Source organism: Mustela nigripes, chromosome 9 (assembly GCF_022355385.1).
Source record: "Mustela nigripes isolate SB6536 chromosome 9, MUSNIG.SB6536, whole genome shotgun sequence".
Lineage (NCBI taxonomy): Eukaryota > Metazoa > Chordata > Mammalia > Carnivora > Mustelidae > Mustela > Mustela nigripes.
The window spans coordinates 60,988,144-61,014,759 of NC_081565.1; the positions used below are offsets into that span (position 1 = coordinate 60,988,144).

General features: G+C 36.2%; 1 protein-coding gene across 8 annotated transcripts in view; it reads right to left on the reverse strand.

Annotated features, from left to right (window-relative positions):
* Positions 1 to 26,616, reverse strand: part of KDM4C (lysine demethylase 4C) — a 497,442-nt gene that overhangs the window by 154,464 nt on the left and 316,362 nt on the right. For 7 of the 8 annotated variants that reach the window (XM_059411675.1, XM_059411674.1, XM_059411670.1 and 4 more), the window contains 3 exons: positions 15,240 to 15,421; positions 13,384 to 13,597; positions 11,383 to 11,459 (listed from right to left, as the gene is read on the reverse strand). In XM_059411675.1, the coding sequence (XP_059267658.1) occupies positions 11,383 to 11,459; positions 13,384 to 13,597; positions 15,240 to 15,421 (473 nt within the window). Of the gene's footprint in view, positions 1 to 11,382; positions 11,460 to 13,383; positions 13,598 to 13,627; positions 13,788 to 15,239; positions 15,422 to 26,616 lie in introns of those variants that run through there. The other variant, XM_059411676.1, reaches the window with a different exon arrangement.

Genomic DNA, 26,616 nt, shown 5'->3' on the forward strand with positions numbered 1-26,616 from the left:
ATAAATTTTAAGAAAAGAAAATCTTATCCATATTCCCTTTTAACCTCCTTAATCTGATGATATTTATTTTACCCTTTGGAATTCTATATTATAAATTCTTCAAAAGATAATATGGAAAATCGTATTTTTACTCTACATAATATAAACCATATAAATTATTATTATTATTATTATTATTATTATTATTATTATTATTATTTTAGATAGTAGTAAGTATTCAGGTTACTGGCCCATTCCAGACATCTAACAAACATCTTTCTTCATAATCAGAAGTGTATCCTTAAAGGAGTAGTCAGGTATTTCACAGAAATACCCAGAATGGAAAAAAATTTTTTTCAGTGTAGGGATAAAAAAGAAAAGGTGGGAAAAAAAACTTCAAAGAAAGCAATACATATTCTATGTTTTTACAGTGAGAATACTAGCATTTTTAATTAGTAATGACTTATAGTCATTATACAGTGGAAAGAAGCAGATTAGAGAAAAGTATAGCAAATTAGATCAAAAGTGATTAGACTCACATTAAAAATGAAAATAAGAAAAACATGGTAGAATCAGAGTATTGACAGTCTATACCTAAAAACAGAACTTGGCAATGTTTGGCATGTGCTCTCAAGTCATACGGTAACAGAGTAAAAACTGCTCCAAAATCCATTTTATAAATAGTCACAAAAAGGTTGAAAACAAATAGCTGAAAATAAAATAATCCAATAGAGTTGAGTTATAAGCCATAAACTCGAACATAGCTTTCAGTCAGTTGCATCTATTCACCTAAGCGATACTGAAATAGGGAAATCGGCACAAAGCAATTACATTTAGTTAGAATGATGGGATGTACAACCTAAATCTCAGGACAGACAGGTTTTTGGGGGGTTCTTTATTTCATTTCATTTGAATTTGGATATAGATCCAGGATCCTAGAATCTAAGTGGGGGTACAATCCAAAATTTGTAACCTATCTCTTCCCCCAACCCATTCAATTAAAGCTCCAAAGAAGAAGCTGAGGCTTCTTTCTTGTTTTAACTGACACAAATGGATAAAGTAAAGAAACAATAGCAAAAGGAAACACAGTAATCACTGAGCAACACTCTGAAAACAGTGAGAGCACCAAAGGCCACAAAGGTCTGGCCCATTTCTCTGTGATCACAACCTTCTTACTTTATGTTTCACCCCTTCAGAAATGATCTAACACCGCACAGGTGATAACGGTACTACAGAGCTAAATGAGACAAAGCTCCGGCCTCTGGTTACTTAAAAACTATCACAACAGTTGGGGCCAGAGTGATGTCCCTTGTTAGAACTGGTAAATCAAAAGACAGCTGGTCAGCATTGATTCCAGCTTTGCATGCATCCTCAGTTACCTTGCCAGGGCTGACAGTGACAAAACTGACTACTTTCCATACTTAGATGAAATAATACCTACAATGCCTTTGCTTCTAAAATTTAAATTACTGATGCTTATCTCCATGATACAGTTGCTATTATAGTCTCCTTTTCCCCCAGCTTTACTTTAATATAATTGATATTTTAACATCTAAGTTTAAAATGTATAACATAAAATGTACAACATGATGATTTAATTTATGTGTGTATACTGAGAAATATTACCAAAATAATAAATAAAATAATAAATCACCTCACATAATTTCTTTTACTTATTTATTTTTTGTGGCAAGAACTTTAAAGATCTTAGCAATTTTCAAGAACAGTACTATACAATAGAGTATTTCTAACTATAGTTATTACTATGCTGTATATTAGATTCCCAAAATGTATTCATTTTAAAACTGGAAGTCTGTACCCTTAACCATCTTTACCTATTTCCCCCTTGACCGGCTCCCAACAATCAACAATTAATTTTCTGCTCCCATGAGTTCAGTGTGTTCTTTTAAGATTACACATATAAAATAGAGTATACAGTATTGTCTTTCCCTGACTTATTTCACTTACAATAGTGCTCTCAAGGTCATTTATGTTGTTGCAAATGGCAGGATTTCCTTCTTTTTTAGAGCTGAATATGAAATTCCAGTGTGTATCTTCATATACATATAAATACACACCTCATTTTCTTTACCCATTCATCCATCAATGGAAGTCTTTAAAATAGATCTTTCTTTTTTAATTTTTTATTTTTTATAAACATATATTTTTATCCCCAGGGATACGGGTCCGTGAATCGCCAGGTCCACACACCCCACAGCACTCACCAAAGCACACCCCCCCCAATGTCCATAACCCCACTCCCTTTCCACAAGCCCCCTCCTCCCAAAAACCCTCAGTTTGTTTTCTGAGATTAAGAGTCACTTATGGTTTGTCTCCCTCCCAATCCCATCTTGTTTCATTGATTCTTCTCCTACCCACTTAAGCCCCCATGTTGCATCACCACTTCCTCATATCAGGGAGATCATATGATAGTTGTCTTTCTCCGCTAGACTTATTTCACTAGGCATGATATGCTCTAGTTCCATCCATGTTCTCGCAAATGGCAAGATTTCATTTCTTTTGATGGCTGCATAGTATTCCATTGTATATATATACCACATCCTCTTGATCCATTCATCTGTAGAAGGACATCTAGGTTCTTTCCATAGTTTGGCTACTGTGGACATTGCTGCTATAAACATTCGGGTGCACGTGCCCCTTCGGATCACTACGTTTGTATCCTTAGGGTAAATACCCAGTAGTGCAATTGCTGGGTCATAGGGCAGTTCTATTTTCAACATTTTGAGGAATCTCCATGCTGCTTTCCAGAGTGGTTGCACCAGCTTGCATTCCCATCAACAGTGGACGAGGGTTCCCCTTTCTCCACATCCTCACCAGCATCTGTCATTTCCTGACTTGTTGATTTTAGCCATTCTGACTGGTGTGAGGTGGTTTTGATTTGTATTTCCCTGATGCCGAGTGATATGGAGCACTTTTTCATGTGTCTGTTGGCCATCTGGATGTCTTCTTTGCAGAAATGTCTGTTCATGTCCTCTGCCCATTTCTTGATTGGATTATTTGTTCGTTGACTGTTGAGTTTGCTAAGTTCTTTATAGATTTTGGACACTACTCCTTTATATGATATGTCCTTTGCAAATATATTCTCCCATTCTGTCAGTTGTCTTTTGATTTTGTTAACTGTTTCCTTTGCTGTGCAGAAGCTTTTGATCTTGATGAAATCCCAATAGTTCATTTTTGCCCTTGCTTCCCTTGCCTTTGGCGATGATCCTAGGAAGATGTTGCTGCAGCTGAGGTCGAAGAGGTTGCTGCCTGTGTTCTCCTCAAGGATTTTGATGGATTCCTTTCGCACATTGAGGTCCTTCATCCATTTTGAGTCTGTTTTCGTGTGTGGTGTAAGGAAATGGTCCAATTTCATTTTTCTGCATGTGGCTGTCCAATTTTCCCAACAGCATTTATTGAAGAGGCTGTCTTTTTTCCATTGGACATTCTTTCCTGCTTTGTCAAAGACCATAGAGTTGAGGGTCTATTTCTGGGCTCTCTATTCTGTTTCATTGATCCATTGATCAATGTGTCTGTTTTTGTGCCAGTACCATGCTGTCTTGATGATGACAGCTTTGTAATAGAGCTTGAAGTCCGGAATTGTGATGCCACCAACTTTGGCTTTCTTTTTCAATATCCCTTTGGCTATTCGAGGTCTTTTCTGGTTCCATATAAATTTTAGAATTATTTGTTCCATTTCTTTGAAAAAGATGGATGGTACTTTGATAGGAATTGCATTAAATGTGTAGATTGCTTTAGGTAGCATAGACATTTTCACAATATTTATTCTTCCAATCCAGGAGCATGGAACATTTTTCCATTTCTTTGTGTCTTCCTCAATTTCTTTCATGAGTACTTTATAGTTTTCTCAGTATAGATTCTGTGCCTCTTTGGTTAGGTTTATTCCTAGGTATCTTATGGCTTTGGGTGCAATTGTAAATGGGATTGACTCCTTAATTTCTCTTTCTTCAGTCTTGTTTTGGTGTAGAGAAATGCAACTGATTTCTGTGCATTGATTTTATATCCTGACACTTTACTGAATTCCTGTACAAGTTCTAGCAGTTTTGGAGTGGAGTCTTTTGGGTTTTCCACATATAGAGTATCATATCATCTGCGAAGAGTGATAATTTGACTTCTTCTTTGCCGATTTGGATGCCTTTAATTTCCTTTTGTTGTCTGATTGCTGAGGCTAGGACTTCTAGTACTATGTTGAATAGCAGTGGTGATAATGGACATCCCTGCCGTGTCCCTGACCTTAGCGGAAAAGCTTTCAGTTTTTCTCCATTGAGGATGATATTTGCGGTGGGTTTTTCATAGATGGCTTTGATGATATTGAGGTTTGTGCCCTCTATCCCTACACTTTGAAGCGTTTTGATCAGGAAGGGATGCTGTACTTTGTCAAATGCTTTTTCAGCATCTATTGAGAGTATCATATGGTTCTTGTTCTTTCTTTTATTGATGTGTTGTATCACATTGACAGATTTGCGGATGTTGAACCAACCTTGCAGGCCTAGAATAAATCCCACTTGGTCGTGGTGAATAATCCTTTTAACGTACTGTTGAATCCTATTGGCTAGTATTTTGGTGAGAATTTTCGCATCTGTGTTCATCAGGGATATTGGTCTATAGCTCTCTTTTTTGATGGGATCCTTGTCTGGTTTGGGGATCAAGGTGATGCTGGCCTCATAAAATGAGTTTGGAAGTTTTCCTTCCATTTCTATTTTTTGGAATAGTTTCAGGAGAATAGGAATTAGTTCTTCTTTAAATGTTTGGTAGAATTCCCCCGGGAAGCCGACAGGCCCTGGGCTTTCGTTTGTTTGGAGATGTTTAATGACTGTTTCAATCTCCTTACTGGTTATGGGTCTGTTCAGGCTTTCTATTTCTTCCTGGTTCAGTTGTGGTAGTTTATATGTTTCTAGGAATGCATCCATTTCTTCCAGATTGTCAAATTTGTTGCCGTAGAGAGTTGTTCATCGTATGTTCTTATAAGTAGTTTGTATTTCTTTGGTGTTAGTTGTGATCTCTCCTCTTTCATTCATGATTTTATTTTTTGGTGTCCTTTCTCTTTTCTTTTTGATAAGTCTGGCCAGGGGTTTATCAATTTTATTAATTCTTTCAAAGAACCAGCTCCTAGTTTCGTTGATTTGCTCTATTGTTTTTTTGGTTTCTATTTCATTGATTTCTGCTCTGATCTTTATGATTTCTCTTCTCCTGCTGGGCTTAGGGTTTCTTTCTTGTTCTTTCTCCAGCTCTTTTAGGTGTAGGGTTAGGTTGTGTACCTGAGACCTTTCTTGTTTCTTGAGAAAGGCTTGTACCGCTATATATTTTCCTCTCAGGACTGCCTTTGTTGTGTCCCACAGATTTTGAACTGTTGTGTTTTCATTATTATTTGTTTCCATGATGTTTTTCAATTCTTTAATTTCCTGGTTGACCCATTCATTCTTTAGAAGGATGCTGTTTAGTCTCCGTGTATTTGGGTTCTTTCCGAACTTCCTCTTGTGGTTGAGTTCTAGCTTCAGAGCATTGTGGTCTGAAAATATGCAGGGAATGATCCCAATCTTTTGATACTGGCTGAGTCCTGATTTAAGACTGAGGATATGATCTATTCTGGAAAATGTTCCATGTGCAGTATAGAAGAATGTGTATTCTGTTGCTTTGGGATGAAATGTTCTGAATATATCTGTGATGTCCATCTGGTCCAGTGTGTCATTTAATGCCTTTATTTCCTTGCTGATCTTCTGCTTGGATTATCTGTCCATTTCTGTGAGGGGAGTGTTAAAGGCCCCTACTATTATTGTATTATTGTTGATGTGTTTCTTTGATTTTGTTATTAATTGGTTTATGTAGTTGGCTGCTCTGACGTTGGTGGCATAGATATTTAAAATTGTTAGATCTTCTTGTTGGACAGACCCTTTGAGTATGATATAGTGTCCTTCCTCATCTCTTATGATAGTCTTTGGCTTAAAATCTAATTGATCTGATCTAAGGATTGCCACTCCTGCTTTCTTCTGATGTCCATTAGCTTGGTAAATTCTTTTCCACCCCCTCACTTTAAATCTGGAGGTGTCTTCGGGCTTAAAATGAGTTTCTTGGAGGCAACATATAGATGGGTTTTGTTTTTCTTATCCATTCTGATACCCTGTATCTTTTGATTGGGGCATTTAGCCCATTAACATTCAGGGTAACTATTGAGAGATCTGAATTTAGCGCCATTGTATTGCCTGTAAGGTGACTGTTACTGTATATGGTCTCTGTTCCTTTCTGATCGACCACCTATAGGCTCTCTCTTTGCTTAGAGGACCCCTTTCAAGATTTCCTGTAGAGCTTGTTTGGTGTTTGCAAATTCTTCCAGTTTTTGTTTGTCCTGGAAGCTTTTAATCTCTCCTTCTATTTTCAATGATAGCCTAGCCGGATATAGTATTCTTGGCTGCATGTTTTTCTCGTTTAGTGCTCTGAAAATATCATGCCAGCTCTTTCTGGCCTGCCAGGTCTCTGTGGACAAGTCAGCTGCCAATCTAATATTTTTACCATTGTATGTTACAGACTTCTTTTCCCGGGCTGCTTTCAGGATTTTCTCTTTGTCACTGAGACTTGTAAATTTTACTATTAGGTGACGGGGTGTGGGCCTATTCTTATTGATTTTGAGGGGCGTTCTCTGAACGTCCTGAATTTTGATGCTCGTTCCCTTTGCCATATTGGGGAAATTCTCCCCAATAATTCTCTCCAGTATACCTTCTGCTCCCCTCTCTCTTTCTTCTTCTTCTGGAATCCCAATTATTCTAATGTTGTTTCGTCTATGGTGTCACTTATCTCTCGAATTTTTCCCTCGTGGTCGAGTAGCTGTTTGTCCCTCTTTTGCTCAGCTTCTTTATTCTCTGTCATTTGGTCTTCTATATCGCTAATTCTTTCTTCTGCCGCATTTATCCTAGCAGTGAGAGCCTCCACTTTTGATTGCACCTCATTAATAGCTTTTTTGATTTCAACTTGGTTAGATTTTAGTTCTTTTATTTCTCCAGAAAGGGATTTTATATCTCTCGAGAGGGTTTCTCTAATATCTTCCATGCCTTTTTCAAGCCCGGCTAGAACCTTGAGAATTGTCATTCTGAACTCTAGATCTGACATATTACCTATGTCTGTATTGATTAGGTCCCTAGCCTTCAGTACTGCCTCTTGTTCTTTTTTTTGTGGTGAATTTTTCTGCCTTGTCATTTTGTCCAGATAAGAGTATATGAAGGAGCAAGTAAAATACTAAAAGGGTGGCAACAACCCCAGGAAAATATGCTTTAACCAAATCAGAAGAGATCCCAAATCATGAGGGGGGAGAAAGGGGATAAAAAGAGGTTCAAAAAAAAAAGAAAGAAAAAAAAACAAAAAAAGAAAATGAATAAAGAAAAGTATAAAAAAGAAAAAATATATATATTAGGTAAACTAGTTAAAAACGTTAAAAAAGATAAGGGTAAAAGTTAAAAAAATTTTATTAGAAGAAGAAAAAAATATGAAAAAAAAAAATTAAATTAACTGCAAGATTAAAAAATCACAGGGAGAAAGCCATGAGTTCCGTGCTTTACTTTCTCCTCCTCTGGAATTCTGCTGCTCTCCTTGGTATTGAAACCGCTCTCCTTGGTTGAAACTGCACTCCTTGGTAGGTGAACTTGGTTTTGGGTGGATTTCTTGTTGATCTTCTAAGGGAGGGTCCTGTTGTAGGGATTCTCAAGTGTCTTTGCCCCAGGCGGAATTGCACCACCCTTACCAGGGGCCGGGCTGAGTAATCCGCTCGGGTTTGCTTTCAGGAGCTTTTGTTCCCTGAGAGCTTTCCTTTCCGTAGATTTCTGGAGGATGGGAATACAAATGGCGGCCTCCTGCTCTCCAGCCCGGAGGAGCCGACAGCCGAGGGCCCGGGGCCCCAATCCTCAGTGCGTCCTCAGAGAATAGCGCCCAGTAACTCCCGTCTGCCTGACCTCCTGCCGCGCTCCGAGCTCACCAAGACTGCGGCTGGTTCAAGGTAACCCCGAGCTGTGATCTTACTTTCGGCTCTGTCTCTGTAGCCGGCTTTCTCTTTCTAATTCCCGCAAGCTCTGTGACACTCGGACACCCCCGATCCTTCTGTGACCCTGCAGGTCCTGAGGCCACGCTGCCCCCACTTGGGCTTTGCCCCGATTTAGCCTCTGGAGCGATGTCCCTCAGCAGAACAGACTTTTAAAAGTCCTGATTTTGTGCTCCGTTGCTCCGCCACTTGCCGGGAGCTGGCCCCTCCCCCCAGGGTCTATCTTCCCGTCGCTTTGGATTCACTTCTCCGCCAGTCCTACCTTTCAGAAAGTGGTTGTTTTTCTGTTTCTAGAATTACTGTTCTTCTTCTCTTCGATCTGCCGATGGATTTGCAGGTGTTTGCAATCTTTAGATAAGCTATCTAGCTGATCTCCTGCTAGCAGAAGTAGTCTCAGCCTGCTACTCCTCTGCCCTTGACTCCTCCCACTAAAATGGATCTTTAAAGAAGAGAACCACCACACTCAAGTCTCACATATACCTTAAAAAGATAAATATAAGGTATTTCATGCTACCCTCTTCTTACCCTCCAGGTGTGCAAAGTACTCACCATAAAATGAAACAGAATTAGCTAGAACAGTCACATCTGTTATATTAATATATATCCCAAGCAAAATATGCTATCGGTATATTTTGCATTCACAATGAATAATAAGTCTTATTTACAAATACATTTAAAAAGAAAATCCCAGGAAATAATTAGGAATTAGAATTAGTGATGTACAAACTAGCAATCAAATGTTACCTGACCTCCCTTGCACTGTTAGATTTCCATTAGCTCCTTTGGAGCCTCCACTGAAAGGAGTTCCAAGACTTCTCTAGAATCTAAAAACTGACAATGTGAGATTGATTCCTGAAGAAGTCTAAGGATACTTTTAAAATGCAATCATCCAATCATTAAGCATTGCCTTCGGCTCAGGTCATGACCCCAATGTCCTGGGATGGAACCCTGCATCACGTTCCCTGCTCAGTGGGAAACCTGCTTCTCCCTCTCCCACTCCCCCTGCTTGTGTTCCCTCTCTTGCTGTCTCTCTCTCTCTCTCTCTCTGTCAAATAAATAAATAATTTTTTTTAAAAAAATCAATCATTCTAGCCATAAAATCCAAGGAATCATACTTGTCTACTAAGAATTAAAATTGTAGCACTCACATCCACACTGAATAAGAGAATTAAAACAAAACATTGATATTATCACTTACTTCTCTGCAATGCTAAAATTGCAACTCACTGATCTCTCAGGAGAAAAAATATAGGATCTGAGCTTCATAGACAAAGTCCACTCAAATGGATAATTTGAAAAAATAATTGGTGCACTATGAATTCAGATCATTTCAATTTAGAAATAAGGTATTACGTGGGTCTAAAAAAATCACTGTAAAACTGTATTCAAGAGTTTTCATTTCTTTTGCAAACTTTAAGAGATTTACATGGTATCAATAATAAAACACAAAAGGTATTTCCTGAGGGTGGGAGGGATTAAGACTAATAGGAGCTTTAAATCAGTTCTAAAGGATTACTAATCTAGTATTTACTTCTTAAGACATGCTAAAGGAGAAGAGCGTAAGCTATCACAAGCAGCATTAGAATCAGGGTGGACAGCCTTGGCCTGGTCCTGGCTCTGCCACGCAAAGGACAATGGTACCTTAGGTAACAGGAGTGCTCAGTGTGTAAACACAGAAGTCAAGCAGTAATTGTAGATGGAATGAAGTATTCTTCATGCTTTGGTGAACGGATTAAAATATCTCTAATCTTGAAACCTATACTTCAGCATGAATGAGAGGACATCACTATCTAGACTGATTCTACAAAGCTTTATTTTTGGCTCATACAACAATATAAGACCTGCATGGTAAATAAGAACTGAATATACTTATTACTTCAAGACTTCCAGGCTGATTTTAAGATACTCTGTATTTATATAATTTTTGTTAATATAATAATCACATTGAAGGAAATACAAAAATGTTTTCTGGGACATGAAAGAATTTTCTGGGACAATGAAAGAATTCTTAGATTGGAGATATTACCTCTAACACCAAACAGATCAGATTATTTGGGCTATAAAGAATGTCCATACTTTCCCTCATTTTTCCCTTAGTTCCTAAAGTGAATGCCAGCAAAAAAATCATTCAAAAGGACATGGAGAGTTAGAGAGGAGAAGGGAGTTGGGGGAAATTAGAAGGGGAGGTGAACCATGAGAGACTATGGACTCTGAAAAACAATCTGAGGGTTTTGAAGGGGCGAGGGGGTGGGAGGTTGGGGAACCAGGCGGTGGGTATTAGAGAGGGCACGGATTGCATGGAGCACTGGGTGTGGTGCAAAAAATAATGAATACTGTTATGCTGAAAATAAATAAAAAATGAATTTGAAAAATTAAAAAAAAATAAATCTTTAAAAAAAAAAGGACATTCTCAGACATCTTTAATTTACAGTCACCATATGTCTCTTTCAACACTGAGAGCTAAACATTTGTATCATGACATAAATTTTTATCATGCAAGGCATTTTCCCTTTATTGTCCCTCAGGATTTTAACTCTGGTTGCAAAGAAATTTAATTCTTTGTCATTAGAGAGCATTGAGAAACAAAGTAAATGCTACTATTACAACTGAAATCACCTGCTCTGAGATTAAGAGTGAGGGATACAATGTTAAGATCTAACAGGTCCTAACTTTCAAAAATGATCTCATGCTTCTTGAAAGAGAATTTTTAAGAACTATCAAAGTAGCACAAAATTTAAATGGAAAAATAGGTGACATGGTGAGTTACTATAACTTAATACTTGGATGTAGCTAAAGTTTTAACAGGGTTCATTAGGAAAAACAAGGTAGATGAGGAGGAATCTGTGTTCCCTAAGCAGGGTATCACTTGTTGTTGAAAGAATCTGTCCCAAGTTTACAGTAATGCCTGGCAAGATTCCAAAAGTTCTTGAAGTATGAATGTATGAATGAATCAGTGGGGAAAGACCTCGTACCAGTGGAAAAGTTATGTTTGAGCCTGGTTTTGTCAGGGGTCAGGGAGGATCCTCACCTTGAGTGTGACTTAGAATATTTATTTTCAAAAACTGCAAAATAGACCTAGGAGGGAAAATGAAGGAATATTTTAGACTTGCTCTGATAAACTGGCAGTCTCTGTAGGCTCCTGAGTAGAGGAGTGACACTTAGATATTTATTTAATATTTCTATGATGAATAGAGCCATTAGATAGGATGATTTGAAAAGAGAAGATCAGAAAAATATTAAGTATAGAAGTAAGTGCACACAAAACCATGCATACAGCCTTACTTTACTGCTAGATTAAATGTGTTCACAGTGGAGAGAGTAAGCAGAGGGATTAAAATATATTAAAATAGGCCACTTACTGCTGTCCATGCATTTCTTTTGCAACGGGCACATAGCCATCCATTACAGATCTCGTGAGAAGGGATACCATAGCAACCTATAAAATAATAGTATGGATCCATGAATTAGGTCTTTTGCATTTTGGTAGTATTATACATTTTAGCACTGAATAAATAAAATCAGAACAACTGCCCACCATAATAGCATTTTTTAAATATTTTATTTTTTTTTTCCAGTGTTCCAAAGTTCATTGTTTATACACCACACCCAGTGCCATAATAGCATTTCTGATTCTCACTGCTTAAAACAAAACAGAAGTAAGGCTGTCTTCAGAGATACTTTTGGTTCTCATGCCTTATAAAAGGATATCAGTCTCAGGAAACATGAGAATATGGGTCTCAATCATTACTAATACTCACAATAATTATCTGATAATTCTTGAATGGGCAAAATAATTAAATTTCTAATTTATTGGGCCTTGTCCTTTACTCATACAAAATGTATTTCAAAATAAGCTGCAATTCATTAAAGAAAATTTAGGGAAGCTTTAGAATAATATAATAAACTTTGACATATTTTACAAATTAATATAATTTAAAATTACATTTCAAAAATTATGCTTAATTAGCTTTAATCTCAGTGACAGGACAGAGGATGCACAATTCAGTTAGTGATGAAGAGGTATCTTCAGTTCTATTTGTCTATTCAATACATGCCTGACTCAAAATAACTGTGTAAGGCAATAGCTGATGATCCAAATATAAGCAGGAATTATACAGTACCAATAAACATGTGTTACTCTGACTGCCTTTCAAAGGGCTTTGAAAGATTTAAAGAAGTAATTTTTAATATCAAATTTCTATAACATTTAAATGAAAGAGAAAATAACAGAAATATAATTACCAAAGAAAAGCCTATCATAGTTAGCCAAGACTATAAAATGTTTAGTTCAAGCACATGTTTATGAAATACTACAGTTAAATTGTATAGCTTGTACATTCAGGAATCAAAATTAAATCCCAGTTTTCCTGTGAAATGATGCATTGACTGTTATAAACTTAGAAAAATGTGAGGGTGAATGTGTGTATGTGTGTGTGTGTGTGTGTGTGTGTGTTACAGATTGATATAAGTAAAGAAGGTTGCTATATTTCAAATACATTATGTTAAATCTCTTGGGGAAGCTGATGGTATCTAATCAGTCAATAAATGATAGACACCAAGACTATTTCAACCCTAATGTTAGACTGGTGTTTCTCTGGGGTAAATATAGAAGGTAATGCCTCTATTATAACCATCCATGCTACAGAGACCATACATAACTATGTTAGCATGATATATGATTTGGCAAGATCTGGAATACTAAAATGCTTTAAAATAGACTTGCAGTAAAAAATAGCTCCCTTTTCACATTTTAAAGGATTTACATGGCAGGCAAATAAAAAATTATGTATTTGCCATGTATCCCATGATTTGAAATTACCAAATTATGGCAGGTATGGACCATCTCAGGACCATCTCGGTTCCAGGGAAAAACAAATGTAATGACTGTTCTCCCCTTGGAAGGCAACACAGATTTCCTTACCCTCCCAAAGAATAAAAATTAAACTCTATAATTAAATTTAACAATAATTACCCAAATCACTGAAAAAACTGTCCTGTCTCTTTGAAAAGTACAAAGAAAAATAATCATGAATTAATATCAGAGGTTAAAATTAAGTTTTTACAAACTATCTCTTAAAATAAGTAAAATCCAAATGTGCAAAAGGAGCCTCAAAATGTCCCCACATCTGTACAACAAACAAAACAAAACTGCTCTCCACTGATACTGTACAAAACTGTAGAAAAGGGGATTATTATACTTACTCATACTTTTATCAGAAGAAATGTGAGAAAGAATGATCTAACCATTAAGAATGCCAATAGTTCAATGCAATAGATTTGGCAGGGGACAAAAGGGTGAGAAACAAAGACTATGTGAAGCACTGAAAAGCCAGTGATTGATGAATGAGAGATGCATTTACTTGCATGAACCCGTACACAGCACTTTGCACAGGAAATCAGAAGACTTGTTCCATCCTCTTCCAGAAAGGCATTAGGCGGAGAATATTCTATACTTTCTTCACTATAAATAAAACACATCTCTGGAATGAGGGGCTTAGACTTTCCTCCTGGAGTAACCACTTCATCTAATTTTGTCTCCCATCTAGAATCATTTTCTTCATTGCTGCTATCTGGCTGAAAAACACAATATTCCCACATGAGTGAAAAACATGCAAAAAAGTTCATCATTTGTTCTGGTCACTCAAAGCCACTAATAGCTGTTCCATTCACTAACTTCCAGCTTCTGTTCTTCCTGTTGTTTTCCTTGATATAACTATTAGCTTTTTATCAATGTTCCTCTTCAGGCTCCCATCCAGAAGCTAAGCTGTAAAAACAGGAGGACATTCTGTATATCTGCTTGTACGAAAAAGTTGATAACCTGCTAAAACTACATTCTTACATAAATAATTCAGGTAAAGCATCAATTTTTCTGAGGAATTTTTATTTCTTTATTTACACTAAGTTAGCAGACTTGGTTTCATTTACTGAAAATTTTACCTGGTTACACTTGAAGGAGTATTTTCAAAGACCTCAGTTTTAATCTTTGCAACAGTTTTTAGAGAATTTTTGAAGGCTTTGCCTCACCACAAAGTTTCAAAACCTCAAGACAGAAAGATCTGGCAAATGTCACTAAATAAGAAAATATAATGTGCAAAATAAAATTGTCATCCCTTACCAAAATATATGAGAAACATTTAACTTAATTGAAACTCTAATTAATGAACTATATTATCTCCAAAGATCTTATATTAAAAAGTTTCCCTATATCTTATAAGTTTAGTGAGAATTTTTTTAATTATTGGGGAAATACACAGGCAAAATATGATATACAAATAAGAGTCAATAAAAAGTTAAATTTTTCCAAGAAAACACAGACATTCAATGACTAAACAGAAAATAGTTTCTCAGTCACAAAGGCCCATCAAAGACAAGTGAGTTAAGTTTACTTCCTCTATTTTCAAAGCTGAACATGTGGCATATCACCCAATTTCATGCCCTGAAATACCTGAACAAAAAAGCATTTACTTTACATGAACTCTAAAAGAGAAGCAATCTTAAAATACTTCTGATTCCATTATTGAGACTATAACTCAGGATACAATGCTCACATCAATACGCTTTATAAAAATATTATATCTTAAAGTAGGTCATAAAGTTCCACCCATACTAGATTCCTGAAGATCACTTTGTCTGAGTTTGTGTTAGAAAATGTGGCCTTCAGTAAGCTAAAATGCCATCAGGATGACATATATGGAATAACACCGATGACAATACTATGCACAGCTAGCTGATGAGGGTGAACTGAACAATCCAGTTTGTATTGAGTCCTGCTATATCTTACACATGTTCCACGTGGGAAGATAGAGAAACATTTTAAATGTGGGCACAGAGTTGACAATTATTGAGAGCGATATTTTCAAACACAAAACAGACTAAGGCCAAGTTCCCTCTTTGTAAAACTTCTACTACTGTTAAGCTTTAAGTTCTGTGTTTCTTTCTGAAAAAGGTTGGAACTGCTCCTTGACTGAAATGAACCAAGACTGACAAACGAATCACTTATTTTAAAATGATAAAGCACCCACCACCAGAGAAGTGGCTTTCTAGTAACACTCAAAAATTCTGTTTGCTATTCTATAACGGCCATGTAGCTACATAAGTACTGATGTCTCCCATTCCATGTACACACATACCTTACAATGACCCACCTGTGTTTCTACAGCCATACAGAAAGCGCAGCAGTAAAGAAACCTGGCAGTGACCCCGCCACTGTTATTACCTTGTAGTAGGGCATGAGGAGAGCACAGATGGCACAGTGTGGCTCCATTTTGGCCATGGCTGCATTATACTCCTGTTCAGCCACAAAGTTTGGGGACTTTGTCTGCCAAAGGTGGACCAAAGGCTTCGCCCAAGACTCTGTTTCTTCCACTTCCTCCTCAACTGATGGAACCTCAGGCAATTCTTGCAAAACAAGGCACATAAAATGTGAGCATGGGACCCAGAGAAAAACAACCCTGGTTATAAAAGAAGCAAACATTCCAAAGTATCACTGATATTAATGTCAGACAGGAAACCTATTTTATCTTTCAAATACATTCTGAGAGAAGCAGAACAAAATGAATGTCCTTTTTATCCTCTTCATCTTCAAGAGCCAGGTCAGATCTGATGGCCAGACAATGAGCCTCCATTTGAAACCCTCCCCATCCCTGCCAGGAATAACTCCCTCCTTCAATTTCACTACTTCTGTATTCCTACTGCTACTACTAACATCTCCTATGGTAAAATAGCTCATATCTATAAAATTTCCTTCCAGTTAGCAGAGGAATTTGCTGGCCCAATAACTGCCTTACCAATATTTTTAGTTTCCTCACCTAATACTGTATATGGCTTAATAAAAATGTATTAATTGAACTTCATTTAATTAACTTTTGGGTTCAAGAATTCATGACAAATAACATTTACAGAGTAGCTATCATGTGCCAAGCAATACACTGCCATTACATGAATATGAAAAATAATTCTTATTCAAATCTTATTTGTTAAGATAATACTCCCAGAGGGTCAAATCTCTTAAACATGTATATCTATTAACATGCAAGAGGCAGAGATCTACTCCACAAAAATATTATTTTACAAAATTTTATAGAAGGACAGAAAAATACAGAAAGACATAACAGATTAAGAGGAAAAAAATTCTTAATGCCTATAGTAGCGGACAGTATATCAGAACAGGTGACAGCAATCACAGCTACATCTAGTACTTAACATCTACAGCTGTGACACATTCTAAAACTCCTCACCACTAGCTGTCATAGTCTAACAAATAAACACTGTGGAGCAATGTCCTCAAGTCCGAAGGCACAGGTGTTTCTGTGAATCAGTGTGCTCCAGCCCTTACCTTGTTGACTTACCGATTTTTAAAAAGTCAAAGCAGATTTGTTGAGATGGAAAAATAAGAAGAGCTAAATGAAACTGAAAAGAACTCAAAAGACATCAAATGCCAACTGAGTGAAAGGGAATGTTCTTGCTTCCATGTTGGCAGTGGTGGTATTATTATTATTACTATTATCAATAATGGAAAATGCTTCGTACTCAGCCAGGCAGTGTTTAAAAACAAAAGGTAAGAATCTTAGCCTATATTTGCAAGGAAGTAATCTGCCACTAAACAAACACACACTGCTTCCCCCTCAGTCCCCATACAATACAGAATAAAGGGCTACCTATGAAGACTTAGATTTGACAAATGAAAGACAGGAGTTGAAGAGCTGACCGGGAATTTGAAATACCATTAAGTCCTTAACTCACCTCTCCCACATACATACTAAAAATGGGATCTAAACAAAAAGAAATCCTTTAGGTTTGAACAGCTACTGCCTCTTCCTGACACAAAACAGATTTATCATATCACTTGCTTTATTATAAAAGGTTGAAACATACAAGATAGATGAACACTTTGGCTGGTCATAAGTTAATGTGGGTAGTTCTCAAAACATTTTTAGGAATACAGGAAATACTATTTAGTTCCGAAAGCCCTAACAACAAAAAAGTAAAGGAGGGCAATTTCTAACACGGAAGCCAGACAGGAGGGTGTGGGCAAGCCATGCCAAACCTTGACCTAGAATAGCCTGATTCAAATTCAGCTTTTCTCAAACTTTCTCAACAGACCAGGGAGAGAATCTTGCTCTCCAGATGTCCTTCCCCAAAGATGAGGTTGTACTCTGACCCAACGAGTATTTATCTTATTTGGACAATCTCTGCGCCAGAATATATAGTGAACACTCTACTGTGTAATCCCATCAATTAAAAGTACCATGACAGCAACACTGTACAGCGCCAAGTACAGGGAACTGTTAGTCCAGAGACCTAGCTTTAAATTCAAACCCTTTGATTCAGAAGGCCTATGGCTTTGGGTAAAACAGATTCTCACATAGTGAGAATTCCCTTCTCACTTACTTCAGAGGGCTTTTTTTGTTTGTTTTAATATTAAAATGAAATACTAAATGTAAAACTTCTTTTTTTTTAAATCTAAAGTGCCAGACTTCTTTGTAAAGTCTAAAGTGGCATACAACTATATATATATTACCGTGTAAAATCCATCCAGTCATCTTGTTTTCATTTGCTCTTTTTATCAATTAAATGCTGCAATACTTTATGAGGCAGAAGAGAGTGCATTTAATCACAAGCATATGATGATTATTCACATTTTAATTTAGCTTTAAAAATCAAAAACACTGGCACATTCTTGAAAGTAAATATTCTTTCTTCCTGAAACTTCTTCATCACCCCCTCCATCTCCAAGAACTCTTGCTTACCAAATTGACCCCTGGCATGTTCAAGGATAGACTAATATGGCTATTGTTTTTCTAGATTTATAACATTCATTTAACTATAAATCTCAATTCTGTAGGGAACCAAGAATGTTGGGGGGAGAGGGAGTCCCTCTGGGATATCTAAAAACGTTCATCAACTCACTACTTCAAATGAAAACTGTCCCTTTAGCAAATATTCCTATTCCTGGTAGCATTTTAATAAACCTTCATCTACTTACATAAAACAAACAAACAAACTTCCACTTCCAATATACAGAAGAGGAAAATATTTTTTCTATTGCAGCTTTTAAATGTTTTGACATTCGGCATCACTATGCGCAGGAATTTCCTCTCCTCCTCCCTTCTTCAACTAGAGTTGACTAATGAACCTCTAAATGCGTCACTGTACTTTCATTAGTACATGATTATCTCACAACATGATGTATTTTAAAACATGCCATGTAATAGAAATAGATTCTTACATATTTTAAACATCAAATTAGTTCAGGGTGCCTGGGTGGCTCAGTCAGTTAAGCATCCAACTCTTGCTTTCAGCTCAGATCATAATCTTAGGCTTGTGAGGTCCAGTCCCGCATCAGGCTCCAGGCTGGACACAGAGCCTGCTTAAGATTCTCTCTGCCCCTACCCACCGTTTCTCTTCCCATAAATGAATGAATGAATGAATGAATGAATGAATATATATTATTTGTATATATGTATATCTGATATGTATGTATATATACATATATGTTTTGATATATATTTGTATATATTTGATATATATGTATATTTATACATATATATCAAATTAGTTCTCACAACATCCTCATAAAAGAGAAGGGCAAGGAGAGATATTATCAAACATAAAAAGACATGAACACTATAGGCATTTAATGAATGTTTTTATTACTAAAATTCTATCCTTTTTATATCAGCATACAAACAATCAGAAGATTGTGCACAGTTCTAAGTCTCATCCTGAATGCCAGTTTGCTGTAGATTCAGGAAAGAGTGAGGCAAATGAAAAATCCTTTGGTATGAGTGCATCAAACTTTGGGAAATGTGTGAAAACACTACCAGCAGTTACTGTATTCCCAACAAGAATGAAAGAAGAGCTAATAGTGTACCAGCGGATCTCAAAGTAAGGTATAGACCTTAAGGTATGTCTCCCAGAGACATACAGCACAATTTCACAAAGTCTGTATAGTCAAAAATACCTTCATTATAACATGAAGACATTATTTGCCTATGTCACCCTGGCAACAATTTTATTAAATCTGTGACAAACATGGGATATATGCATGAAGTACTTCTGCTGCACAATAAAGTTCAATAGTTGTCTTGGGAAAAAGTACATGTGCAATTAGTTGAACTGCAAGTTGAAAAAGCTGTCTCTTTCACAGAAACATCATCTTTACTTGAAAGAATAATTAACAGACAAACTATAGTAAGTCAGACTTGGGTCTGGCAGAAATTTTCATGAAAGTGAACAGAGAAAGCCTGTCATTTTAATAAAAAAAAAATTCAGAGTATTTATTGACAGTGGCAAATCGAGCTTATAGTTAATTTAGAATTCTGGAAAATATTTTTTACTATTGTAACCTTGACAGCTTCCCCATACTTAAAGCTGTTTCTGATGGGACTGATGGTGATAATATCAAATATAATTTTTAAATATTATATAAAGAGACCTATACAATTTGGGTATATTTACAAATGCATAATGTTCCAAAATCATGCATGTGTAGAAGGGTTGCTCAAAGTGCAAAACAGACCAGCGAATCTTGAGCTTACTAGAGTACAAAGAGTTCATTGATGTGATTTCAGATTCCACATTGCAACTAATCTTTAAAAAACTAACACATGCCGACTTTGGTGTAATGTCAAAGGAAAATACCTATAATTATCTGAAAAGATAATTAAAATATTTTACCCCTTCCAAGCACATATCTATGTGAAGCTGGACTTTCTTCACATACTTCAACCAGAACATAATGCAGCACACTGAATGTAGAAACAGATACAAGAATCCAATTATTTTCTTTTTTTTTTTTAATTTTATTTATTTATTTGACAGAGAGAGATCACAAGTAGACAGAGAGGCAGGCAGAGAGAGAAAGGGAAGCAGGCTCCCTGCTGAGCAGAGAGCCTGACGCGGGACTTGATCCCAGGACCCTGAGATCATGACCTGAGCCGAAGGCAGTGGCTTAACCCACTGAGCCACCCAGGTGCCCAAGAATCCAATTATTTTCATTAAATCTAATATTAAACACCTTTGGGGAAAAAATGTGAAACAATGCCACTCCTCTCTGATTTTTATGATTGGGGATATTGTTATTTTTTATGAAAATTATAACTATTTATGAATTTATTATTGCTTCTTTTAAATGAATTAATACTTTTTAAATGTTCCCTATTCTAAATTCCAGTCAATAAGTATTGATAAGGTGAACCCATAGAAAGGGAAGGGAAAAAGAAAAAGTGAAAGGACATGAAAAGATCAAATGAAACCTCTTTAGGGTCATCAAAACATTTAAGGACATGGGGTTCCTGAGAACAAAAAGGTTGAGAATCATTAACCCACACTTGACTATATAACATTCGTCAAAAATATTAGTACCACAGAGTTACTGCTGAACAAATACAGCCCTAACAAAACTAGTGCAGACTCTGTTCTCATAGCCAGGAAAGAATTTTGTAAACTGCTTTCTTTAATCAATTTGTGATTAAAATCAATTTTGTGATTTACACAAAAAGAAAACAAGTCAGTTCCTTCATTAAGGTCTGCAAGTTTTGTTAGCCATAGTAGGAAACAAATTCTATGTCAATAGAACTTCATTTTCTTTTTTCTTGGTGAGTCATGAAGGCAATCTAAACTCACAAAAATGTTCCTGTTACTCTATAGTGAATAAAATACAGTTAAGAAAAGCAGGAGCATAACACAAAGTAGTTCCTTAAATTTACATAAGCTCTTATATAGAATTCGTAGAAGCAGGTTATAACACAGCTCTAGACACCATGTTCTCAAGAACTTTGTCCTGAATAAGGAAATGTAAGCAATGGCTTAGGTGGTCTCCAGTGAAGGATGTCCAGCTCCCTAACAACCACTACTATAATGGGAGAATGGGGAAAAGACATACTACCTTGGATAAATATACTGAAGTAACCTGTTGAAAATGTTACTGCCATAACAAACAAACCTCAATAAATTAAAAAAGACTGAAGTCATACCACACATCTTTTCTGATCACAATGCTATAAAAATAGAAATCAACCACAATAAAAAGTCTGGAAAGACCAAATATACATAGAAATTAAGGTAACCAGGTAACAAAAAGAGAAATAAGACAGTACATGGAAACAAATTAATATGAAAACATAACAGTCCAAAACATTCAGGATGCAACAAAAGCAGTTCTAAGGGGGATTTATAGCAATTACAGGCCTACCTCAAGAAGTAAGAAAAAATCTCAAATAAAACACTTAACCTTATACCTAAAGGACCTAGAAAAAGAATTAAAAAAACCTAAAACCAGCAGAAGGAAGGAAATAATAAAAATTAGAGTGGAAGTAAATTATATAGAAACTAAAAATATAGTAGAACAGATCAATGAAACCAGGAACCGGTTCGTTAAAAAAATTATAATAAAACTGACAAACCTCTAGCCTGACTTATCAAGAAAAAAAGAGAGGGGACCCAAATAAAGAAAATCACAGATGAGAGCAGAGAAATAACAACCAACACCACAGAAATACAAACAATTATAAGAGAATATTATGAAAAACTATATGCCCACAAATTGGACAACTTAGAAGAAATGGATAAATTCCTAAAAACATATAAACTACCAACACTGAAACAGGAAGAAATAGAAAATTTGAACAGACTGATTACCAGCAAAGAAATTGAATCAGTAGTTAAAAAACTCCCAATAACAAAAGTCTAGGACCAGTGGCTTCACAGCCAAATTCTACCAAATATTTAAAAAACAGTTAAGATGGGTAAGGAGGGCAAATGTTCTGATGAGCACTGGGTGTTATATCGAACTAATGAATCACTGAACACTATATCAAAAACTAATGATGTACTATAAGTCGACTAACTGAACATAATAAAACTGAACATAATAAAAAGAAAACTAATATCTATTAATTTAATAGTCAATATCTATTCTTCCCAAACTATTCCAAAAATAGAAGAGGAAGGAAAACTTCCAAATTCATTCTATGAGGCCAGCATTACCCTGATACCAAACTAGATAAAGACACCAGAAAAAAAGAGTACTGTAGGCCCATATCTCTGATGAACATGGATGCAAAAGTCCCCAACAAAACACTAGCAAACAGGATCCAACAATACATTTAAAAACCATTCACCACAACTAAGTGGGATTTATTCCCAGGTTGCAAGCATGATTCAATATTCACAGATCAATCAGTGTGATACATCACATCAATAAGAGAAAGAGTAAGAACCATATGATCATTTCAACAAACACTGAAAAAGCATTTGACAAAGTATAACATCCGTTCATGTTAAAAACCCTCAACAAAGTAGGTTTAGAAGGAACATACCTCAACATAATAAAGGCCATCTATGAAAAAACCACAACTAACATCATTCTCAATGGGGAAAAATGAAAAGCCTATTCCTGAACATCAGGAACAAGACAAGGATGTCCAGTTTTAGCCCTTTGTTCAACATAGCATTGGAAGTTCTGGTCATACCAATCAGACAACAAAAGTAAGTAAGTAAAACACACTCAAATTGGCAAGGAAGAAGTCAAACTTTCACTATTGAAAGATGATATGATACTCTATGTAGAAAGCCCAAAAGACTTCATCAAAAAACTGCTAGCACTGATAAATTCTGTAGAGTCAGAGGATACAAAATCAATTAGAGAAATCTGTTGCATTTCTATAAACCAATAATGAAGCTTCAGAAAGAAAAATTAAGAAAACAATGTCATTTAAAATTAGAGCAAAAAAAAAAAAAAAGATACCTAGGAATAAACCTAACCAAAGAGGTGAAACACTTGTACTCTGAAAAGTATAAAACATTGAGAAAAGAAACTGAAGAAGACACAAAGAAATGGAAAGATATTTCATGCTTATGGACTGGGAAAACAAGTATTGTTAAATTGTCTATACTACCCAAAACACTCTACACATTTAATGCAATCCTTATCAAAATACCAACAGCATTTTTCATAGACCTAGAACAAACAATCCTAAAATGTGTATGAAAGCACAAAAGACCTCAAATGGCCAAAGCAACCTTGAAAAAGAAAATGAATGAAACTAAGAAGAAAGGAAGAAAGAAAGAAGGAGGGAGGGAGGAAGGAGGGAGGGAAGGAAAAAAGAAGAAAAGAAAACCTGGAGGCATCATAATTCTAGACTTCAAGTCATATTACAAAGTTGTAGTAATCAAAACAGTATGGTACTGCCACAAAAAAATAGATACAGAGATCAAAAGAACAGAGCAGAAAGCCCAGAAATAAATCCACAATTATATAGTCAATTAATGTCAGACAAATCAGGAAGACTATCCAACGGGAAAAAGTCTCTTCAACAAATGGTGCTGGAAAACTGGACAGCAACATTCAAAAAAATGAATCACTTTCTTACACCATACACAAAAATAAATTGAAAATGGATTAAATTCCTAAATGTAAGACCCAATATTATAAAAATCCTAGAGCACAGGTAGTAAGGTCTCTGACATCAGCCATAGCAATGTGTTTCTAGATAGGTCCTCTAAGGAAAGGGAAATGAAAGCAAAAATAAACTATTGGTGCAACACAAAATAAAAAGCTTCTGCACAGCAAATAATCAATAAAACTAAAAGGTAACCTATAGAATGGGAAAAGATATCTGCAAATGAATTAGCCCTCAGGGAGATTCAAATTAAAACCACATTGAGATATCACCTTGCACCAGTTAGAATGGCCAAAATTAACAAAACAGGAAACAACATGTGTTGGAGAGGATGTGGAGAAAGGGGAACCCTCTTACACTGTTGGTGGGAATGCAAGTTGGTGCAGCCTCTTTGGAGAACAGTGTGGAGATTCCTCAAGAAATTAAAAATAAAGCTTCCCTATGACCCTGCAATTGCACTCCTGGGTATTTACCCCAAGGATACAGACGTCGTGAAAATAAAGGCCATCTGTACCCCAATGTTTATAGCAGCAGTGGCCACGGTCGCCAAACTATGGAAAAAACCAAGATGCCCTTCAATGGACGAATGGATAAGGAAGATGTGGTCCATATACACTATGGAGTACTATGCCTCCATCAAAAAGGACAAATACCCAACTTTTGTAGCAACATGGACGGGACTGGAAGAGATTATGCTGAGTGAAATAAGTCAAGCAGAGAGAGTCAATTATCATATGGTTTCACTTATTTGTGGAGCATAACAAATATCATAGAGGACAAGGGGTGTTAGAGAGGAGAAGGGAGTTGGGGGAAATTGGAAGGGGAGGTGAATCACGAGAGACTATGGACTCTGAAAAACAATCTGAGGGGTTTGAAGTGGTGGGGGGGTGGGAGGTTGGGGTACAAGGTGGTGGGTATTATAGAGGGCACGGATTGCATGGAGCACTGGGTGTGGTGAAAAAAATAATGAATACTGTTTTTCTGAAAATAAATAAATTGAAAATTTTAAAAAAAAAGATAAAAATAGAACTATCCTAAGATGCAGCAATCACACTACTAGGTATTTACCCAAAGGATAGAAAAATACTGATTCAAAAGGACATATGTATCCCAATATTAATAGCAGCATTATGAACAATAGCCATATTATGGAAAGAGCCCAAATGTCATCAACTGATGAATGGATAAAGAAGTTGTAGTATATATATATATACACAATGGACTATCACGCGGCCATTAAACAAATGGAATCTTGCCATTTGCACCAATGTGGATGGAGCTAGAGTGTATTACACTAAGCAAAATAAGTCAGAGAAAGACAAATACCATATGGGTTCACTCATATATGGAATTTAAAAAACAAAGGAGCAAAAGAGAGAAAAAGGAGAGAAAGAGGCAAACCAAAAAACAGATTCTTAACTATAGAGAAAAAAATGATGGTTCCCAGGGAGGATGGGTCAAATGAGTGATAGGGATTAAGGAGTGCACTTGTTATGATGAGCACCTGGTGATGTATGGAGGTGTTGAATCTCTATACTGTACACTTGAAACCAACACAACAACAGTATGCTAACTAACTGGAATTAAAATAAAACTTACAAAATTAAAAATTAGGGGCACCTGGTTGGCTCAGTCAGTTGAGCATGCAAGTCTTGATTTTGGGGTCATGAGTTCAAGCCCCATTTTGAGTACAGGAATTACCAACATGGGTAATGTTTTTAAAAATTAAAAATCAAAAAAATGAAAAAATAAAATTTTTCTGACTTATACCTAAGAAAGCAAACTATACCTCTAATTCTGAATATTTCTGGCAGAAATAAAAGCTCATGGAGAAACGTAGTCTAGATAGATATGCACACAGAACATAAGAATAGTGCTCAAGAAGAATTAAGAGGTAAACCAAGAGTATTTGATTTACATAACAGCACTAAGAGACAACTACACTTCTGCCACTTAGATAAAATCACAATAAGCAGCCTCTCATAGGCAGCTTGCTTACAACTCACCCCATCCTTCAGCAGTGTATCTTAAAAACATCTTCAAAATAATCCTCTATGTTTGCTGTTAAAATCATACTTGCTGTGATACTGTGATATAAAAAGAAAATATTTGGTCTTTGATCCAGTTCCTGACAGAAAGCTTCCAAAATTTTAGGAATTTCCTAAATGATATGGGTGAGAAGAGCACCACTGGGTGAAATATTTGGTCTCAGTTTCTAGTTCCTGACACAAGAGCTTCTAAGACTCCTGGAATCTTAGAATTGATAAAAGTGTCTTGCATGCTAATAAGAAGACTGACTGGTGGCTGGGGGCCCCCAGATAGCTCCAGGATGGGGGAAGGTTACTAGAAAGCCCAAGGGATGATTAGAGGGTGGGCATTTCAGCCCCACCTCTGACCTTGGTGAAGGGGAGAGGGGCTGGAGATTAAGTTAAATTGCCAATTGATGATGTTTTATTCAACCATGTGGACAATCAAGCCCCCATAAAAGCCATACATGCAAAATGAACTAAGTTCCTAAAAATAAGAATCAAAACCATAAAAGTCCTAGAAGAACAGGCAATAATGTTTTTGACATTGGCCATAGTAACATTTTTCTAGATAGGTGTCCTGAGGCAAGGGAAACAAAAGCAAAACATAAACTATTAGAACTCCATCAAAATAAAAAGCTTCTACCCAGCAAAAGAAACAATCAACAAAACTAAAAGACAACTTGCTGAATGAAAGAAGTATTTGCAAATGCCATCTAATAAAGAGTTAGCGTCCAAAATAAAGAACTTATAAAACACCCATAACACAATTAACACATATAATCCTATTGAACACCCATAACACAAATAATCCAATTAAAAAATGGGCAGAACACATAAACAGACATTTCTTCAAGGAAGACATCCAGATGGTCAACAGACACAGGAAAAGATTCTCAACATAACTTATCATCAGGGAAATGCAAATAAAAAGTACAATGAGCTATATCACCTCACACCTGCCAGAAAGGCTAAAATCAAAACCCAAGAAACAAGTGTTGGTGAGGATGTGGAAAAAGGAACCCTCACACACTGTTGGTGGGAATCAAACTGATGCAGCTACTCTAGGAAAACAGTATAGAGATTTCTCAAAAAATTAAAAATAGAATTAACACATGATCTAGTAATTCTTCTACTGAATATTTACCCAAAGGATATGAAA